Below are 15,234 nucleotides of genomic sequence, written 5' to 3'. Positions count from 1 at the left end.
CATTCGTCACAGAGTAATAAGTAAAGAGTATAAAATCTCGGAGGAATCGAATGTAACGTAATTGGAGTTTGAACAGCAAAATGAAATTTGCGGTCATCTTTTGTCTTTGCTTTGCAGCAGCCTTGGCTGTTCCGGTGGTAAGTTTATTATTTTTTTATTACTATTATATTACATAATAGATAATGAATGCAAATATATTTTTTCTACCTTCGGGAGCAAGTAGGTACGTTTTCCTGAATGTGAGGCCATCTTATGCTCTTCTCTGTATAGCAAGAAATAGTAGTCTCAGACGTTGACTCTCGACTATCTCGTGTTGGCTCGTGCCGACGCTAGATGGCGCGACTTGTTTCCGTGAAAGGTAGTGATTACTTTAGTGGGAGCCGTCGGGCGGCAGCAGCTTGTGATATAAGGCGCTCGTCGTACGTTCAGCTATAAAGCCGACCGTACGGCGAGCGCTGTTCAGTATTCCTTAAATATTCCTGTGGCGTTCGAACCCTTCACATTTCTTGTGTAATTCTTTATGGATTACTTTGGAATACGCGGGAAGGATAATTCGAGCAGTGAAGGTGAATGTTTGATGTATAAATCATCAAAGAGATCCCTTAAACTTGCACCCATAGTCACAAGCCTCTGGGACGGTTTTCTTATTTTTTTTAATATACTTCTGAGTCTGCTAACTGTATATTAATGATTAATATTCACCAACCTGCACTAAACCGCATGGATGGTCAGTTAAATAGTTACAGCATGATAACGAAACAAACAACTAATATAAGATAAGATTTAAGCAAATAAGATTTACATTATTTTAATTTAATTATTTATTTTTAGCAAAAACCATATGATGACCATCATCAAGATCAATTTGAGGACCAGGTAAAGTTATTAGGTTAGGTCTGTATATTGTAGGTTTTTTTTTATTATTCTTTAGTTAGCCCTTGACTATAAACTCACCCGATGGTAAGTGATGATGCAGTCTAAGATGGAAGCGGGCTAACTTGTTAGGAGGAGGATGAAAATCCACACTCCTATCGGTTTCTACACTCAATCGGCCCAGCCGGGGATCGAACCCAGGACCTCCGTCTTGTAAATCCACTGCGCATACCACTGCGCCACGGAGGCAGTCAGGTATTTTTGTATGTAAACCTCAGACTAATATTTTAGTTAGTTGTATTTTTTATTTTTTTTTTTATTTTTACATAATCTTTAGACCCACATACCTAATAATTTTTCACGGCCGTTAGACCTCGCACATCTTTAGCCACTCAGCAAAAATTAAGAGAGTGGCTGGAAGGTGTCCATTCATCCGCCGTATAGTCCTCACCTTGCAGTGTTCAGAATTTCTTTGGGAGTGTCAGGTTAACATCACGAGAGGACTGCCAAAACTTGTTGTAGTTTTTTGATTAGAAGCCCCAAACTTTTTATAGCAATGGGATCACGTACCTACCTACAAGATGGCAAAAAGTTATTGAATAAAGTGGCATCTACTTACTAATCCCACAATTTATATATTATTTTAATTTATTATTATTAATTTATATATTATATTTATATTATATAAAAAAACCTGTTGATCTTTTTATATATATGTGAAGGAACTTTTTCCTTAACCTAATAGAATATCTAAGGTATACCTAATACAATTTTTTTTAAATCAAAATAAAGATAAAGTATAAAAAGTTTAGTTCACGAAAGCAATATATTAAATTAATTATTATTCATACTAAGACATGATGTTGATTTTTTTTTTATCATTTTAGCAACAATTTCGGAGAAGATTGCAAAGTCTCAGTTTAAGTGTAAGTTTTATTTTATATTTAGGTATTATATGTTTTAGAGATATTTAACAGAATAATAAAACAATATATAATGCCTCGGTCACTTTAGATCAGGCATCTGAGGCGTTGAGTTTGCAAATTACTGAGGACTGCATTATTTTTACCGGTTTGAACTCGGTGCAGATTACAATTATGGATGTTACCAGGAGGTTTCTTGGACCAATTTTCTTTTATCCAGTTTTCAATATCCAGTATATGGTCTGAACAAATGCTTCGTATCAGTTTTATTGCTTGTTTTATTAAGAATATCCAATTTTTTATCATGACATTGTTACACTAATAACCAATATTAAAAATATATGAAAGTTAATATAATAAGCATTTTTTAAATGTATCCCTCCGAAACTACTGGATGAATTCAAATGAAACTAGACATGATTTGAAGCCATTCGTACGATGAAGCATCATAGAATACTTTTTTGCGAACATAAAAATAGAAGAAGGTAATTTAGGGTTGCCCCTATTTTTTTTAAGTTTGCATGGAAAATCCTTCATTTTTCGTTTCAATTTAAAGACTTATGTTCAACGGGTGTAGGGTCCTCATATTATGCACACTCAATTCCTTACATCGTCTGGTGTATTTCAGAACATGAAAGTGACTATTTACAGATTTGTGATCGATCTTATGTTAAGATTTTTTTATCATTCAATAAAGAAGTAATGTAAAATAATATTGCTTAGCACTAACAGTCATATATTTCAGTCTAATACATAGCTATTATACCTACTTATAGGACATTAGCCGATTCTCTATTCTTCTCTATAGTACCACAAACCTCGTTACTTAAAATTGTTATAATAACAAATAAAATATAAGTATAGACGTCCATCATGTAACTCCTATTAAAATTTATATCCCATTAAAATTCTAGCTGTACGATGATGCCGACAAGGTAAGTAAATATTTTAATATTAAAAAAAATAGGTAGGTACACTCTACACACAATTATGGTCCGGTCAACTAAGTCAAAACAAAACAGTAAGTATAGGAAATCTCAGTTTTTTTTTTTTTAATAAATAATAATATACTTAAACAATACACATCACTATCTAGCCCCAAAGTAAGCATACAGAGTAGCTTGTGTTATGGGTGCTAAGATAGTTGATATTATAATATTCATATACATTTATATACTACATATAAATACTTATATAATGTATAAATACACACAGGCACTGGAAAACACCCATGCTCATCACACAAATATGTTCCAGTTGTGGGAATCGAACCCACGGCCGTGGATGCAGAAAGCAGGGTCATTACCCACTGCGCCACGCGGCCGTCAATGCCGTAAATATGCTCATTGCATTAATTGTGTTGATATAAAACTGTATTATAATTACGGTCAACGTTAGTACATAGCACAAACCATTTTCTACATTTCTTGCTATTTTTGTTTTTTTTTTAGATAAAAAATAGAGATCATGGTGACAGCCGAGGTCGTCATGATAAATGGGACCATACTGACAAACGAGGGCATGATAGAGATGATAGAGATGATAGGCGAGATCGAGATGACAGACGTGATCAAGACGATAGACGAGACCGTGATGATAGGCGTGATCAAACTGAAAAACAAAACCGTGACGACAGGCGTGAGCAATATGATAGACGAGACCGTGACGATAAACGAGACCGTGATGACAGGCACGGTCATGCCGACAAACGAGAACGTGATGACAGACGTGATCAAACTGACAAACGAGAAAGTGACAGCAAGCGAGACCAAGATGACAGACGTGAACACGGCGATAGACGAGACCGCGATGAAAGACAAGATCATGATCGTAACATTCAACGCAACCGAGTCGAACAGAGTGACCGAGACGTCAGACGAGAAGTGCAAGTCCAACGTGATGACAGTACCACACACGCCCAACAAGATCGTGAACAGAATCGCGATGATCAGGAAGCTTTAAGAGTAAGATAACTTGGTTTATCATTATCGTCTGCCTGTAAATTAACTAGTAATATTGAAAATACGATAAATATATTTTGGATTTTCTCTTTGAAATTCCGCGAGTTTTTCGGTATGAAAGAAAGAAATAATCACATTGAAGTACTCGTATATTCCATGTTAGAAAATTATAATAACGCATTTATGTTGCTATTGTCCGAAAACCCGCCCCTTCAAACATAATCCCTTTTATGTAACGTACGTTTTAATAACTATATTATTCGCTTGTTTCAATAGTTAAAATGTTTCCGATAAAAATTGGAATATTTATTATAAAATACAATATTTCTGTTTACAGAAATCACGTGTTGACTTATTATCAAACCTACTTGGCCGTCTTACAAACGTATGTATCGTGACGTACCTTGAATATATTGACTATAAAAAAAAGCGCTTACATATTTTTTTTACTTTTACAGAAAAATCAAGGTCAAGGTGTAAGTGATTTTCATTATTATTTTTGTTTTTATTATTATTTAATTTATTACCAATTCCTCTCTATTTAAATTTAAATTATGATCAATAACAATATTTATTTTTTAGAAGAAGATTATGATTATTTATTTGCATTAATCTTTTTATAGTCTCTAAAAATTTCATATGTAAGTACCATTCAGAAGTACCGATTCCCCATATAGTAACTGCTTTTTACATTTAAAAAAAAAAAAAACCGAATTTTGACGATTGTTGACAGTGACAGTGATTAAGTGATAAAGCTCGAATGAAAGCTAACTTTTATAACTTTTGTTAATTTTAATTAATTGACTAAAGCTAATATTCAAAATTACGAAAAAAAAATGAGAGAGATGTATACCTATAGCTCTCAAAAATGAAATAATACTAAAACACGTGTAATGGGAGTTACCATTTTTATTCTCCAGGAACGGAGGTTTATAGGATAATTGGATTCTGTGGACAAATAATTAGGTTGTGGTTTTATTCTTTTAGTCTCAGCCTCAACAACACAGAGTCTTCGATTTGGGCGTAAGTAGATTTTTTTAAGAATAATCATTCTTTTTATGTACCAATGTTTCCGTCCCTTTCCATCTAGTCCGAAAGACTGTTAGTTAGCGGGTTTTTCCTGATTTTCTTTATATTTTTAAAAAAACAAAAATACTTTTTTTGTTTATTTTTTGCGACAGCATGGCATTTATTTTGTATTATTTTATTATGATTAAACGTACGTTTTTAAATTGGATCTAATTGATCACCTGTGTTTTTGTAGAGCCTGAACTTTAAATACGTAAGTTTATTTTCTATAATAGGACTTTATTTTTAACCGAATTATTTTTTAATAATAATTTTTTTTTATTAAAGCAATAAGTAATGCTTTCATGGCTCTTGAATTCTTGCAATAATTTTACCTAACGCTTTTTCAACGAAAAAAAATCTTGCTTTTTTTAATTATGTGTGGACGGAACCGCCAATGCGTTATCCGACTTACAGTAATTGATTAATCTCTTACATATTTTATTTGTTCTGCTTTATTCATATTTATTTATTTTCTATAATACAGTATGCTCCTGCAATGCCCGCTTATTACGAACCGGTAAGCAATTCATTCATTCAATTCATCTTGCTTTTTATATTAATAATATGCAGCGCTTTCTTAATTAAGGTTTTTTAATTACAGTTTTTATATTTTTATTACAATTATATGTATAATTAGAAATATTGAATTTGCTACCTATTTTGAATTTTACTCGTATGTGATCTCGAAACTTTGATAAAAAAAAAACATTTTTTATAGAGTCTTCCCGCTAAAGTGCCACACGAACTCGTCTTGGTTTGTTTTTTTTTTTTTTTTTTTAACGTTTTCTTTTAATATTTTACTATATTTTTCCGAGTGAGGAATACCTACGTTCTTCTCTATTTTTGCAATAATACGAAATATCGAAAACCGCTTTACGTACAAAGATGAAAGACAAGGGGGTAGTTTAATGTTAGTAGGCGTCTGCTAAGAACGGATTTCATGACAGGGCCGTATTAAGCAGGTCTAAGGGCGGACGAAGTTGCAGACTTCCGCTAGTATGTTGTATTAGTCTCTTTCGAGAAGCGAGGCTTAAATGCCCAGTTATTAATAGTGATATTAAACAACTTTCTAATTTCTTGAAAAATAAATAATTGCTGAAGGAAAGTTATTGATTGCTATAATATTTTTCCAGAGACAAGATGACCGCTTTGACGATGACGATGATGATGATGACCAACAGTGATGAAATGAAGATTATATATATGCACGACCAAAACATCAAAGCACGCTTATCTACCGGCTTCCGATATTTTTAAATTATCTTAGTTTACCAAATTGTAACTTCATATTGCTAATAAAGAGCAATGCTGTACAGCATTTATCTATAGTATTTTATTTTTTTATAATATTTACATAGTAAAAAGTAAAAAATAACACCGTACTAACCCGGTGATGTATTAATTCAAGCCACGTCAGAATATCATAATGATAAAGGTTTTTCAGACAGTATCCTTTCATGTAGCTCTTGAAACGGCTTAAATTAATACGACACCGGTTTAGCGCCGCTTTCAAACTGATCAGAAGGTAGAACATAATGCGATGTTATCTTTCGCTTTTTATTATTCGGTACTAAACGGTACGTTTTATAAATTCTGAAAGAGTTGATCAAACATACACAGTCACACTCGTCGCTCTCGTACAAATAACGGTTTCTTCTAAATAAAGCAAGTATAAAATATATCTCGGAGGATAATAAAATGAATAATTCAGTGAATCGTAACCACAGACGACAAATCGTAGCGAACTGTGGTACAAACAATAGAGAGTTCCCGAATGTCACTGTCGTGTCAATTGTCAATGTCAACTTGATTAAAACATTGTTTGTTTGTCTGTGGTATGTTGTGTGGATGGGTTTATTTTCCAGAAGTTTTTAATTTTATTTTAGTAAAATTACGAAGTTTTACTACAAAAAACGTGAATAATGACTACGGCAATCGATCAAAAAGCCTATTTACAAAAGTATCTTGGTGGGGCATCGGTGGATAAGAAGAAGAAAAAGAAAAAAAATGTCAAAGGAAAGGGGTATGAATTTAGGAATATTAATTATTAATAAAAATAAACAAAAAATACATTTAAATGTTTCCTGTCATGTTCCTATAAAATGGTAAATTCCTTAATAAAAGGAATGTTAAATATTCTAAAGTTAACTCTACATTTATGAATATTAGGAAATTTAAGAAACCATGGCCAGATGGGTAGTACGCTGAGTGGGAAAAGACATTAGCGTACTTCTACCATAATACTTCTACCATTTGATGGTCTCCATGCGGATTCATCATCATCATCTATACCTTGTCCCACTTAAATGGTGTCGGCAAAATATGTCAATCTTCTCCATTTGTCTCTATTACTCATAAACTCATCCACTTCCTTTAAATACATGTCCTCTTTTATACACTCCAACCATCTCTTCTTTGGTCTTCCTCTCCTCTTGTGTCCTTCCACTTGCTATTTCAAAATTGTTCTGGTACTTTCATCAATTTCAACTTTCATCGCTCCACATTACGAAAGAAAAATTACAACATGTCCTTTCATACTTCTGTTACTTTCAGAGTTCCTCTTAGATTCTCATTCCTTATTTTATCCAATCTTGTCACAGCATATATCCATCTCAACATACACATTTTGTTTCTCATGAATTTTCCTACTATATTTATTTGCTAAGACCTTGTAAACTGTATCAGCAAATAAAGGATTTGGTATTTGATATTTGATATCTATGCCTTTTACCGACCAACATTCTGATTCATAAGGCTTCATAAAAATGCTAATTCATCATTATCAACCCATACATCACTCACACTCACTCACAGCTGAGCTCAAGTCTCGTGTCAAAATGAGAGGGGTTAGGCCATGCGGATTGGCAGACTTCACAAACAGAGAATTAAAAAAATCTCACAATGTTTTACCTTCATCATTTGAGACACGTGATATTTAAAATGCACACAACTGAAAAGTTGGAGATGCATGCCCTGGACGTGATTCAAACTCTGCCAATTTGCATTAGGCCTATGTGGTGGACACACATAGAGAATTCAGAAAATTCAGGTTGCCTCACTATGTTTTTTCCTCCACAGTTTGAGACGTGATATTTAAAAAAAATTAGATGTGTTTAAACCCACTCCAAATAGAAGGCAGAGGTCATATCACAGCTCAGTCTATAGTGTAGTGTATAGTGTCAAAAAAAGCCCTCCTACAACTATAAATTGGATTTAGCTAATTTAATTTTTTGACTTCAGATTCAAAATAATAGATGATGACTTGGACTTATCAAAGTTGCGTCCACTCGATGGTGATGAACTTGATATCTTGAATGAAGGCGAAGATGCTCCGCAAATTGCAGGCATTATTGACGAGAGGCCTGCGGAGCTGAGAAAATTGGAAGATTTTCAAAATTCATCCAAATGGAGAGTTATAAATCAGGTATTGTTAAATTTCTAGTCATTGACATTCCTAGAACTTGTACGAAACGATTTGCTACTTTGTTTCTTATATGCAAGGCTAGGGTATGCAACTCACTTCCGAAGTCAGTATTTCCTGATTCTTACAACTTGGGCATCTTTAAGATGAGAGTGAATAGGCATTTTCTGAGTTTGTTGTGGGCTCTTCTCGGACCAAGGCGCGTTTGAAACCCTCGTAACTTTAGTTTTAAGTTTTCGACTATTATTACCTTAATTTAGATTAAATTAAATTGTGACATTCTCTTGACCTTTCAAAGGTGCTTGTAAACTAAATCTAATTGAATTAATTGTTTTTTGACTTTTAATTTTGACTTAGCCAAGCGCATATCTGAGGCCACATCTACACTTACCATCAGGTGAGACTGGTCAAGCGCGAGCTTATTCCTTAAAAAAAAATCAAATAATTTATTTGCAAAAATTGTTCTTTACATAACATTCAATTAAATAAATAGTGTGCAATTTTTAACAAATTTATTAAAATACATAATATAAACAAAACACTATTAAAAATTTATAAAAAAAATAATATTCTCACTAACATCTGATAGTAGTTGTTAAATAATTAAACATTGTCATTGTAAGCCCAACTACACACATTAGAGCAGAGTGGTGGGTATAAGCTCCATATCCATATAAGTGGGGAGGGCTGGCATGTAGTGGGCTGTTAATGACAATGAAACACCTAAGTATACTGTATAGGTTTTTATTTGTTATAGGATGATGGATTCAACAGTAAACTAAGAGTGGAAGAAGTTAAAAGAAATAAAAAGGAAGTGGAGAAGGAAAACGAAATTGTGTTTGGTAAAATGTACAGTGATTCTGAAGATGAAGAAAAGAACGATTCTGATCCATCCCCACCAAGAAAGAATAATGTTAAAAACTTTGATACAAAAAAAAATAATAAACATAACAGTGATAGTGATTTCAGTCCTCCTAGACGAGATAAATCAAATAAACCCACAAATGGTGATAAAAGGTCTAAAGATGATCAAAGAAATGATAAACAGTCCAATAATAAAGTTGATAGTGACACAAGCCCTCCAAGAAGGAAAGACGATAGTCAAAACAAATCTAGAGTTAGAAAACCATCTAGATGGGGTGATTTTACAGCTGAATCCAATCCTAGATCAGAAAGTCCAAAGAGCAGAGAAAAACGTAAAAGTTCTCCAGACAGAAGAAATAGAAGTAAAAATGATGACAGTGACTCAGACATATCACCCCCAAGAAAATCTAGACGCAAATCACCCAAACGAAACAGATCGCCAGATTCTGATGAATCACCACCAAGAAGAAGAAAGGAATCACCTAAAAGGAACAAAGATCAAGAATATTTAGAATCAAGAAGATCAAAAGGTAACCATAATAAAAGAAGAAACCAAAGTGATTCAGATGCATCACCGCCCAAACAAGAAAGAAATAAGAATGATTCTAAAAGGCTTGAAGTTTATGAAATCAAAGACAGTGATTCCGATCTATCTCCACCTAGGCAAGCAAGAAATAAAAACGAAAGTAAAAAGCATGATTCAAATAGAAATAAAAAGAGGGAAAGTGATTCTGATTTATCACCACCTAGGCAAAAAAGAAATAAACATGACAGCAAGAGACAAGATTCAAACAGGAATAAAAGGAGGGACAGTGATTCTGATTTATCTCCCCCTAGGAAAGAAAGAAACAAGTATGACAACAAAAGAACAAAAAGTAAAACACAGGGCAGCGATTCAGATCTCTCACCTCCTAGAAAACAAAAAAATAATATTTATAATAAAAGAGTGTCAAATAAAAGTACAAGACATGACAGTGATTCTGATTCATCGCCACCAAGAAAAGAAAGAAGCAAAAACTATCATGAAAGAAATACAAGAAACAGTGACGAACCTCCTCCGAGTAACAAAAAAATGGAGAAAACTTTGGAAGGCAAGATTGCGGGTCTACAAGATGCGAGACAATTGAAGCAAGAGAACGAAGCCTTCAGGAGAAGGGAGGAGGAGGCTTTCAGGAATATGACAGATGAAATGTCTGGCAGAAATGCAAAGATTGTGTCTAGAAAAGGTAACAATAAGTGTTTTTGTTCAAGCATGACCATCATCATCATCGTCATCATCATCATCATCATCATCATCATTATCATCATCATCATCATCATCATCATCATCATCGTTATCATCATTATCAACACATATTCGGCTCACCGTTGAGCTCGAGTCTCCTCTCAGAATGAGAGGGGTCAGGCCAATAGTCCACCACGCTAGCCCGCCCCTAGCGGTTTACTATTTTTCTGATCAGGCCATTGGGGGTCATCTGTACAAGAGTAATTATAAGTGTTTTCAGAATAATTATAGATATGTCAAAGAACTGAAATATTTAAAATCAATTCTGTTCTGTTTTTTTTTTTAGGCAAAAGAGAAACTTCAGAAGAGAAACAAAAACAGAGAGAAAAAGCAGAGAGGCAGAAAGTATTAGATGAAAAATACAAAAAATGGTCCAGAGGGTAAGCAAGTTTTATTGTATAAATCAATCAAAGATTTTATAATGTCACTATCGCGTTGAAACTCAGGCAAACTAATTGTCTTAATTTCTATAATAAATGAGTAATAATAATCAAACATTGTGTTTGACAGACCGCGTTTTTTTTAAATACTGATCTGATTTAGATTTTCGTTTCAAAAATTCCGAGTTTTAGTATGAATGGGGATGATGACTAGGTTAGAATATACTGATTTTTATGATACATTCGTATAAATAAGGTCAATGTTAACTAATTTATACATAAAAAACAAAGATTGTCTGGATATTTGCAAAATAAATAAATTCTGAAATTTCAAAATCCATTAAAAATCTTTTATCATAAATAGATTAAAACTCGTACAGTTTTAGCTTAATCGCATTAAATATGACATTTTTCAATATATGAATTATAAACATAAACGCACAAATAACAAAGATATTAGTAATTTTATTTGAACGCCCATACAAATCTAACAATCATTATGACCTACGACATTAAATCGTACCATTTTGTATGGGGCGTTTTTCAAGGCTCCGCGGCAGCGCCGCAAATCTGACCCTTTAAATCCCTGTAGCTCCGAAAGTAATGGTCGCAGATACCCTGTTACTTTTACAAAATTGTTTTACTATTAGCATACTCCTAATTTAACTATTTAAAAAACTGTCATCATCCCATTTATTTTAATTACTTATAATAAATATACTATACTTGTTGCCTCGACTGGTGACAGAAGGGCTGGCTCATTTTTTGCGCAAAGGATCAGCCTGGCTGTCCAGCGCGGAAATGCAGCCAGTATTCTTGCCACCATTCCACGTGGGCATGATTTGTATAGTTATTAGGATAAGTTAGCTTAAGTTCCTTATTGTATTCTTTCTCAATAAAAAAAAAAAAAAAAAAAAAATGAATATTAATCAAACATTGTGTTTCACAGACTATGTTTTTTTAATACTGATCTGATTTAGAGTTTTAGTATGAATTGTAAAAGCGATTTATTTTACCATAAACAAAAACTTTTTTTTTCTATTTACCAGAGTTAAACAAATTGAAGACCAACAGGCGGCAGTGCAGGATTTCTTGCACGAAGCCGCGAAGCCTCTCGCGCGGTACAAGAACGATGGCGACCTGGAGAGCAAACTGAAGGACGTGGAGAGGCAGGGAGATCCGATGCTGCAGTACATAAGAGAGAAGAAAAGAGAGAGAGGAGAGTTGGGACCTGGTAAGTGGACTATCTCCATTCTAAAGGAGAATGCCCACCGGCCAATACTAGTCCGTCTAGTACCGTCGGCCTAGGGAACAACCCTGGTATACCCTCATAAAAGTATGATTGAGAGACGTGATAGCCCAGTGGATATGACCTCTGCCTCCAATTCCGGAGGGTGTGGGTTCGAATTCGGTCCAGGGCATGCACCTCCAACTTTTCAGTTGTGTGCATTTTAAGAAATTAAATATCACGTGTCTCTAACGGTGAAGGAAAACATCATGAGGAAACCTGCATACATGACAATTTTCTCAATTCTCTGTGTGTGTGAAGTCTGCCAATCTGCAATGAACTAGCGTGGTGGACTAAGGCCTATCTGCTCTCATTCTAAAAGGAGACTCGTGCTCAACAGTGAACCGATGAATTCATTTCTCGAATAAGGAGGGAGTGGAATCCTTGCAGTGGTCCTCTAAAAGTTGGCTGATATTATAATGCTATTATAATATTAGATTTAAAAACATTTTTGTTGTTTCTAGAAAAACCAACATACAAGGGACAATTTGCACCGAACCGCTTCAACATCAGACCCGGTTACCGTTGGGACGGGGTTGACCGCTCCAACGGATACGAGAAGAAGTACTTCGAGCAGCAAAGCAAGAAGAGAGCGCAGGAGGAAGAGGTCTACAAATGGAGCACAGAGGATTTGTAAACTTCTGTTTATACCTCAGACTAATTACGTAAGGACCAGTATTTTACCGAAATTCACAAACAAAATTATCTGTCATTCTCTGAGGAAAATGAGCTTTTTATTAGACTAAACTAAAAGTTTTTGTCTGTTTTTACCATTAAACTACACAAAAAGGTATTTTTACGGAGATCTTTAAGCAACGAACACGATTACATCTATGAAACATCGTCTCTATAGACAGTTTTTATAATCGTATTAGATCGTTGATCATACACTTTGTCTGAAAAGTAACAACTATTAGCGAGGCAAGTCCTTGTCTAATTAGTCCGATTCATAATAGTAATCTTTCGAGCAGTAAAGAACAAGGAAAATTTTAGACCTAAATAGGTTTAAGGTTAAACAGACATAAATCAAGATGTCTTATTTCATTTTATAAAAAATATAATTATTTTATTAAAAATTGCGCGGAAAAGAAAAAAAAGGGGTAAGCGATAGTTGAAAGTTTACATCGAGTTTCACGCAGACGAAATCGAGGGCGTCTGCTAAAGCGATTCTATAAACAGTCTATAGAATCGATGTTTACTAGTTGTAATCGTGTTCGTCGGCTAAAGAGCATGTGTAGTTGCATTCAACTACACATGCTCTTTAGTGTAAAATACGGGCAAAAACTTCTAGTTTAGTTTATGATATATACCAAACCTAAGTTTGTTTTCCTCAGAATGACAGACTTGTTTTGTTTTTGTTTGTGAATTTAGGTGTAATACTAGTCCTTATGTAATTAGTCTGAGTAGTAACCATTCCACTCTACAAAATATATAGACTTTTAAAGAATACACAATAGGGATGATGACAGTGTTTTAAATTGTATATAAATTAAGAGTACGCTAATAGTAAAGCAATTTTGTAAAAGTAACATGCTATCTGCGATCATTACTTTCGGAGCTACAGGGACTTAAAGGGTCAGGTTTGGGGCGGATCCCTGAAAAGCGCCCCATACAAAATGGTACGAACTTATGACGTCGTAGGCGCTTAATGATCGTTAGATTTGTATGAGAATTTAAATAAAATTATTAATATCTTTGTTATTTCTGCGTTTATGTTTATAGTTCACATATTTAAAAATGTTACATTTAATGTAAGAAAGCTAAAACTGTATGAATTTTCATCTAATTACAATAAAAGATTTTTAATAGATTTTGAAATTTTATAATCTTATTTATTTTGCAAACATCCAGACAATCTTTGCTTTTTATATATAAATTAGTTAACATTGACCTTATTTACCTGAATGTATCATAAAAATCAATATATTCTGACCTAGTCATCATCCCCATTGTGTAGAAGGAAAGATGAATATTGAATACTAGCAGACGCCCGCGACTTTGCTCGCGTGTTATTCTATGGGTTTTTCCAGGCTGTCTATATGAATTTCAAATTTGAGTAAATTCGGTTCAGTACTCGCGGCGTGAAAGACTAGTAAACAGCCATACCATCACAATCATCAGTTTTTTGCAAATATCCGGAAACCATGAATTGTTTCGGGTCAAAGAGTATATGTTAATCCAGAGTAAAATCTATTTCTATTCCAAATTTCAGCCAAATCGGTTGCGGCGTTAAAGAATAACAAACATACAAACTTTCGCGTTTATAATATTAGTAGGATTGATTGTATAAAAATATAGCTAATATTATTATGTTTAAAAAAAATAATCTAACTATGTAGGTACTAAGCCATGTTTTTTTATGAAATTTAAATGAAAACTACCAATGCGATTTGTCGCACTTGGGATGTTTTTTTACTCTAATTAATGATCAATATCGGATGTTATTTTTATTTATTTATTGATATTATACAAACTCATGATTTTTAGATAAAGATCTTTAAATAACACTATTTAAAGGTTAACTCGGTTACCTTCCCTTCAATATTAACTGGCTATATATATTGATTGATTTAACGGACAAAACAGTTGTATGTTAGTTTATAAAATGTAAATACAAAAATCTTGATGTATTAGCAATTATTATAGTAAATGTTTTAATGTACAAAATGAACAAGTTGTTTTTCTTAATTTATACCTTAATATTTGTCCTATTACAGCAAAACAGAGGGCCTAGTGGCAGTTTGATACTGTTACTATCGCGTTAACGTAAACGCCAATTTCTAAGGAATTGAAACAGCGCCATCTAGTGGCACTACTGCACAACTGTTTTTTGTGTTTGCACAATTCCATATAAATTCGCGTTTACGTCAACGCGATAGTAACAGTATGAAAATATTGAAAACTCCCAGTTAATAAAGCCTATACGTTATGTTTGGATATAGTAAGGTGACAGCACATACGTAATGTAAGTACCAATAAAACGTGCAACGTGCGTGTCGGGTCACGGGCAATGTAGGGTTCCGTAGATTTATTATTCCGAGCCTTATTACTCTATACCATAGGATAGAGTATAGACGATAAGAAATTCATTCCCACTTTACCTACACGTAGGTAAAGTGGGAATGAATTTCTTATCTCTAAAACAACTACTTATTTCACGACTTTGTT

At 33.7% G+C, this 15,234-nt stretch overlaps 2 protein-coding genes and 1 long non-coding RNA gene across 3 annotated transcripts; all 3 read left to right on the top strand.

The window, feature by feature from the left end:
• Window positions 1-830: 830 nt before the first annotated feature.
• On the top strand, window positions 831-3,959 carry LOC128198035 (uncharacterized). The gene is made up of 4 exons (XM_052887130.1): window positions 831-876; window positions 1,761-1,799; window positions 2,711-2,731; window positions 3,248-3,959. Exon 4 carries the CDS (start codon window positions 3,264-3,266, stop codon window positions 3,756-3,758), a length of 495 nt encoding a protein of 164 aa, XP_052743090.1. The 5' UTR covers window positions 831-876; window positions 1,761-1,799; window positions 2,711-2,731; window positions 3,248-3,263; the 3' UTR covers window positions 3,759-3,959.
• Window positions 3,960-4,206: 247 nt separating this feature from the next.
• Window positions 4,207-5,582, top strand: LOC112051051 (uncharacterized). Its single transcript, XR_008251684.1, has 6 exons — window positions 4,207-4,233; window positions 4,381-4,398; window positions 4,745-4,780; window positions 5,022-5,039; window positions 5,313-5,345; window positions 5,547-5,582. It is a non-coding gene; the product is annotated as an uncharacterized LOC112051051 (long non-coding RNA).
• A 1,071-nt stretch (window positions 5,583-6,653) lies between these two features.
• Window positions 6,654-14,740, top strand: LOC112051054 (BUD13 homolog). Its single transcript, XM_024089516.2, has 6 exons — window positions 6,654-6,851; window positions 8,069-8,252; window positions 9,007-10,339; window positions 10,685-10,778; window positions 11,828-12,012; window positions 12,531-14,740. The coding sequence occupies exons 1-6, from the start codon at window positions 6,751-6,753 to the stop codon at window positions 12,701-12,703; spliced, it is 2,070 nt and encodes a 689-aa protein (XP_023945284.2). The 5' UTR covers window positions 6,654-6,750; the 3' UTR covers window positions 12,704-14,740.
• Window positions 14,741-15,234: the final 494 nt, after the last annotated feature.

This window comes from Bicyclus anynana, chromosome 18 (assembly GCF_947172395.1).
Source record: "Bicyclus anynana chromosome 18, ilBicAnyn1.1, whole genome shotgun sequence".
Lineage (NCBI taxonomy): Eukaryota > Metazoa > Arthropoda > Insecta > Lepidoptera > Nymphalidae > Bicyclus > Bicyclus anynana.
Note: the sequence above shows the minus strand (reverse complement) of the source record. Positions and strands in the feature narration are given on the sequence as shown.